The sequence below is a fragment of the Leucoraja erinacea genome, chromosome 4 (assembly GCF_028641065.1).
Source record: "Leucoraja erinacea ecotype New England chromosome 4, Leri_hhj_1, whole genome shotgun sequence".
Taxonomy (NCBI): Eukaryota; Metazoa; Chordata; class Chondrichthyes; order Rajiformes; family Rajidae; genus Leucoraja; species Leucoraja erinaceus.
Window position 1 is genome coordinate 12,492,809 of NC_073380.1, and position 6,000 is coordinate 12,498,808.

Sequence of the window (6,000 nt, forward strand, 5' to 3'; positions counted from 1 at the left end):
AAGGTGGAAAGATTGTAGTTTTGCTTGAAAGTATAATGGCGTGAATTGAAATGAAGACATTTCCAAAAACAAAATGTATTGTTTTGTCACTAGATTTACCAGGTCTATTCCAGGAGATCTGCAGAAGATATCTACATGATCCTCGTGTCCTACAAAGCCGATTATGTGATTATTGAAGAAGGAATTTGTAATGATATGGGTCCAGTGAAAGGCTGCCGCGTTAAGGATCTGGTGGACGTTGCAAATGGCCATGTAAGTTTATTTCATATCTATTTCTCAACTCTTTGCTTCGTTAAGAGGATTGAGTGATTCAGTGTGGAAACAGGTCCTTCGGCCCACACCGACCATCTACACTAGTCCCATCTGCCCGCGTTTGGCCAACAACCCTCCAAACCTGTCCTATCCATGTACCAGTCTAAATGTTTCTTAAACATTGCAATAGTACCTGCCTCAACGACCACCTTTTTCAGATACAGGGCGGAAACTAGCCCCTTCGGCCCAGCAGGTCCGCGCCGACCAGCGATCCCCGCACACTGACATTATTGTACACAAACTGGGGACAATTTTTACATTTACCAAACCAATTAACCCACAAACCTGTACGTCTTTGGAGTGTGGGAGGAAACCGAAGATCTCGGAGAAGACAGAGAAGTAGTAAACACTGCCCAGTCCATCAACGGCTCTGACCTTCCTTCCTTCGAGGAGATTTATCGCAGTCGCTGCCTCAAAAAGGCTGGCAGTATCATCAAAGACCCACACCATCCTGGCCACACACTCATCTCCCTGATACCTTCAGGTAGAAGGTACAGGAGCCTGAAGACTGCAACAACCAGGTTCAGGAATAGCTACTTCCCCACAGCCGTCAGGCTATTAAACCTGGCTCGGACAAAACTCTGATTATTAATGTGTGTATATATTTATATTATGGTGATCTGTTTTGTAGTAAATGCCCACTATGTTCTGTTGTGCTGAAGCGAAGCAAGAATTTCATTGTCCTATCAGGGACACATGACAATAAACTCACTTGAACTTGAACTTGAAGACCCATGCAGGTCACGGGGAGAACGTACAAATTCCGTACAGACAGCACCCGTAGTCGGATCGAAACCGGGTCTCTGGCGCTGCATTCGCTGTAAGGCAGCAACTCTACCGCTGTGCCACCGTGCCACACACCCACCACCCTTTGTGTGACTATGTTGCGTCAGTCGAGCCAGCCGCAGTCGAGGCGATCGAAGCTCCCGCGTTGGGGCGGTTGAAGCTCCTGCGGCTTGGTGCTCCCGAAGTCGGTCTCCCACCAGGAACCGCGAGCTCCACGATGTTAATGCCCGCAGGCTCCGTGATGTTAAGTCCTGCAGGTTCCCGCTGTTGGAGCTCCCGGTCGGTCTCCAGCAGAGGCCTCATCTCCACGATGTTAGGCCGCAGTGCGGACGGAGATACGATACAGAAAAAAATTGCATCTCCGCTGCGGTAAGAGATTTTTTTTTTTAAGTCCCCGCCCCCACATAAAACACACTAAAGAACACTAAAACGTACATTTAACACGCACTAAAAAACAACAAAGTAGGAAGTGACAGGCAGACTGTTGGCGAGGCAACCATTGCTGGCGCCACCCGGTGGAAGATCTTGTGTCTACCTTCGGTCTAAACCAGCATCTGCAGTTCCTTCCTACACTGGACATCCAATATTTCTATAGTCACTACTGTCATAACCCTAAACCTTCTTGTCACTTTATTCAAGGCTTCCATGTTTACAAAGTAAGAAGGCAACATTTTGTGTGGCATTTTGTGGTTTAGTGCGGCATTCATAAAACATCATCACTATTCAATTTCAAATCTCTGGAAATAAATTCCAGTATTTACCTTCACTATTGATTCAATTATATTTGATTGTCACGTGTACCGAGGTACAGTGAAATGTTTTATATTGCATACAACGTGGTAAAATCATACAGCAGACCTCCTCGAGGCTGTGTCGTCATGTTTCTGGCGCCGACAATGTTACAAAAAGCGAATCGAGCTGTTCTATCTTCTGCACGCAGCGGCGATCCGGGCCTGCCATCACACAGCCCCCCCGCCGGGCCCCTCTTTGTTCTCTGTGGCCCCTGCTGGGTCCCTCCCCTCTACTCTTGGCGGCCCCCACGCTGGGCCCCCCTTTGCTCTTTGCGGACCCCACCAGGTCCTTCCTTGATCTTGGTGCCCCCGTGTTCTTGTACCCCCCCCCCCCCCCCCCCCCCCGCTTTGTTCTTGGTGCTCCCTCCCATGCTGCGCCCCCCACCCCCCCCCCCCCCCCCCCTCCCATGCTGGGGCCCCCCTTTGCTCTTGGCGGACCCCACCAGGTCCTTCCTTGATCTTGGTGCCCCCCTTTGTTCTTGACAGCCCCCACCCGGTCCTTCCGCGTTCTTGGTGCCCCCCCCCCCCCCCACTGAATCCCCCTTTGTTCCCCCCCCCCCCCACTGACCCCCCCTTTGTTTTCAGCAACACGCCCCCCCCCCCCCCTTTGTTGGCAACCCCCCCCCCCCCATGGGTCCCTCTATTCTTGGCCCCCTATGCCGGGTCCCGCCTTTCGCTCTCGAAAGACCAGAAAGGGGATGCAAGATGCAAGATGTCCGAAGAAGAGTCTCAACCCGAAATGTCACCCGTTACCCTCCTCCAGAGATGCTGTGTTACCCCAGCTTTTTGTGTATATCTCTGTTATGAACAAGGACAGATTGTTTCCTGTTAGGGTTGGAGGTTGTAAGGATGAAGCACAAATTTATAATCCACAAACCATTAAACGCAAGACAAATGAAATGTGAAACTATCTGCTTCAAAAAAAAGCTTGCAAGAGCGGAGCTTATGGTGATTTCTAAAGCAAAATGAATAATGTTTTGTAAATATGTTGTCTTTAATTCAAAAATGGTATGAAATGTGTTTGGCGCGGGGGGTGGGAATAAATAAATTAGACCTAATTTGAAGTTTACAATAAAATATCTCTTTTTGGTGCATTTAATGAAAATAATTTGCGTGCAAATAGTTTTGGTCTTTTGCATAATTGTTTTTTGGAGATTTGGGATTTATTTATTGTCATGTGTACCGAGGTGAGGTGAAAAGCTTTTGTTGCTTGCTAGACATTCAGCGGAAAGGCAATACATGATGTAAGTTTATTTAATATCTGTTTATTTGGTTTGTTTCTGGCTGTTCTGCTCTTCCCTCTTTGTTCAGTAGTGTTGGTAACTGAGGTTTTGGTGTTTTGTGTCTCCTGTTGCAGATACTCCATAACGAAGATGACAGTGACACAAACTATGCCTTCTCACTCTATGGACGATTCTGCCATGAGATTGAGCTGGACTATTCCCCCTACATCAACTATTTCACGCGTGTCTATTGGAACCGGTCTTACCGTGTGTACAGAATCAACACCCTAATATCATTTCAATATCGATGAAGATTTGAAGCCTTTTGAATCGACACCTTATTTTTGCTGCATATATTTAATTTTTGGTGTTCCTTTGGCATCGGGAACCTTTGTGGGGGAAAAAAAAACCTTTATTTTCTTTTTAACTTTAAAAAAAAAAAAAATCAGCCCATCTTATTTTTTTTTTTCTCCCCTAAAATCTGCTTGCACTGTTAGCCAGAATGAAAGTCTAAAATATAAACATCAATTCAATTAAAGCAAGTTTGGGTGGCAAGGTGGCGCAGAGATAGAATTGCTGCTTTCCACCGCCAGAAACCCAGGTTTGAACCCGACCGCGGGCACTGTCTGTACGGAGTTTGCACGTTCTCCCAGTGACATGCGTGGGTTTTCTCCGAGATCTTCTGTTTCCGCCCACACTCCAAAGACGTACAGGTTTGTAGGTCAATTGTTTTGGTATAAATATAAATTTGTCCCTAGTGTGTGTGTGTGTGTAGGATAATGTTAGGCTGCGGGGATCACTGGTCGGCACGGACTCGGTGGGCTGAAGGGCCTGTTTCCGTGCTGTATCTCTAAACTAAACAAAACAAAAAGTTAACTGGAAACCCGTTAAATCTGCTGCTAAGATTAACGGTACGGTTTGGATAAATAACAGGCCTTACCGACCAGCACGTGGTCTTGAGCCACTGCACTTTGAACACTTGCGCATGGTGTACATGTACTCTGTGCCTGAGCTCAGCCCAAAGCTCAAGTCATCTTTGAATCCATAATAAACATTATTAAAGAGTAGTATTGCTGTGGGTATTACAAAAGTACTTTCTTTGATTCCAATCACACAGAGGAGCTGGGCCATACTGCTGAGTATCTGATGCCTCAACAGGTTGGTTTTGAGCATTGCTATGCCTTGTAGTTTTGTTTTAATTCGTTGATGGAGTAGCACATTTTGGTAAGTTCTAGGAGCAGAATTAGGCCATTCGGCCCATCAAGTCTACTATCGTGGCTGATCTATCTTTCCCGCCCAACCCCATTCTCCTGCCTTCTCCCCGAAACCCCCGACACCCTTACTAATCAAGAACCCGTGAATCTGCCTTAAAAATATCCATTGAATTGGCCTCCACAGCCGTCTGTGACACTACAGGAGCACTCCACTTTAAATATCCATGCAATTCAGATGCGCAGTAAAATATACCAATCCCATTTGGTACAATTGTAGATGACATGTGCATGTACCTTTACATGTAAAGAAGAGTCATTTACACTCTGCGGCTTTACTCCAGTTTATTCATACTGTACATACATTACTGCACTAGCTGTACGTGGTCTGTCACGGGAACTAGAGAGAGATCAGTGGGTGGGGAGGTTGTAATTATACTTGTGATATGGGGAGTGGTTAGTAGTGGTGAGGTCACTATGTTAAAGGTACTTGCACATGTCATCTACAGTACAATCGATTATTAGTAAATGCCTTTGTGTAATGAATTATTAGGACCAGGTTTTAATTCTGCAGAGGATGTTGTTTTCAAGTTGACAGAAAGCCGTGATTTCCAAGGAATGGTTTTGTCAGATTAGATTCTTTGTTTGGGAGAAAATACTTTGAGGGTTTCACTTTTAATTAGGTGCCATCTTCCGAAACACTGGGTGCTGAGAAGGATCAAGGACACCCTGTAGATGGGCTGTTGGGACATTCAGCCAAGGCGGTGGCTTCTGCTGATCATTGAGGTGCCTCATGTTGGTTTAGTTTAGTTTGGAGAAACAGCGCGGAAACAGGCCATACGGCCCACCGAGTCCGCGCCGACCAGCAATCCCCGCACATTAACGCTGTCCTACACGCATGCGCACACACACACACGCCAGCGCACATGCACACACACACGCACACACTAAGAACAATTTACATTTTTATACAAAGCCAATTAACTTACAAACTTGTCATTCTTTGGAGTGTGGGAGGAAACCGAAGATCATGGAGAAAACCCACGCAGGTCATGGGGTAACAGTCATCGGGATCGAACCCGGGTCTCTGGTGCTGTAAGGCAGCAACTCAACTGCTGTGCTGCCCGTTAGCTTGCGACTTAACTTATCACATCCCTCTTGCGAAGATTTATCTGACGGTTCGTGGATTGAAGGCAGTTGATCATCGACGAAAAAGATTAAGCTGTAGATATTAGGAAGTGTAAACATAGAAACGTAGGCAATAGGTGCAGGAGTAGGCCATTTGTCCCTTGGAGCCAGCACCGCCATTCAATATGATCATGGCTGATCATCCAGAATCAGTACCCCGTTCCTGCTCTCTCCCCATATTCCTTGATTCCGTTAGCCCTAAGAGCTAAATCTAACTCGCTCTTGAATACATCGGTGAATTGGCCTCCACTGTCTTCTGTGGCAGAGAATTCCACAGATTCACACCTCTCTGGGTGAAAAAGTTTTTCCTCATCTTTATCAAGTCAAGTTTATTTGTCACATACACATACGAGATGTGCAGTGAAATGAAAGTGGCAATGCTCGCGGACTTTGTGCAAAAGACAAACAACCAAACAAACTATAAACACAATCATAACACACATATTCTTTTACATAATAAATAATGGAAGGAAAAACGTTCAGTAGAGT

The 6,000-nt window shown here is 46.0% G+C and overlaps 1 protein-coding gene across 2 annotated transcripts in view; it reads left to right on the forward strand.

Annotated features, from left to right (window-relative positions):
• LOC129696154 (probable C-mannosyltransferase DPY19L4) overlaps window positions 1–4,192 on the forward strand; it is a 65,130-nt gene extending 60,938 nt beyond the window's left edge. For both annotated transcript variants that reach the window (XM_055633685.1, XM_055633686.1), the window contains exons 18-19: window positions 94–252; window positions 3,247–4,192. In XM_055633685.1, coding sequence (XP_055489660.1) covers window positions 94–252; window positions 3,247–3,423 — 336 coding nt within the window. In that variant the 3' untranslated portion in view covers window positions 3,424–4,192. The remainder of the gene's footprint in view (window positions 1–93; window positions 253–3,246) is intronic.
• The last annotated feature ends 1,808 nt before the right edge of the window (window positions 4,193–6,000 follow it).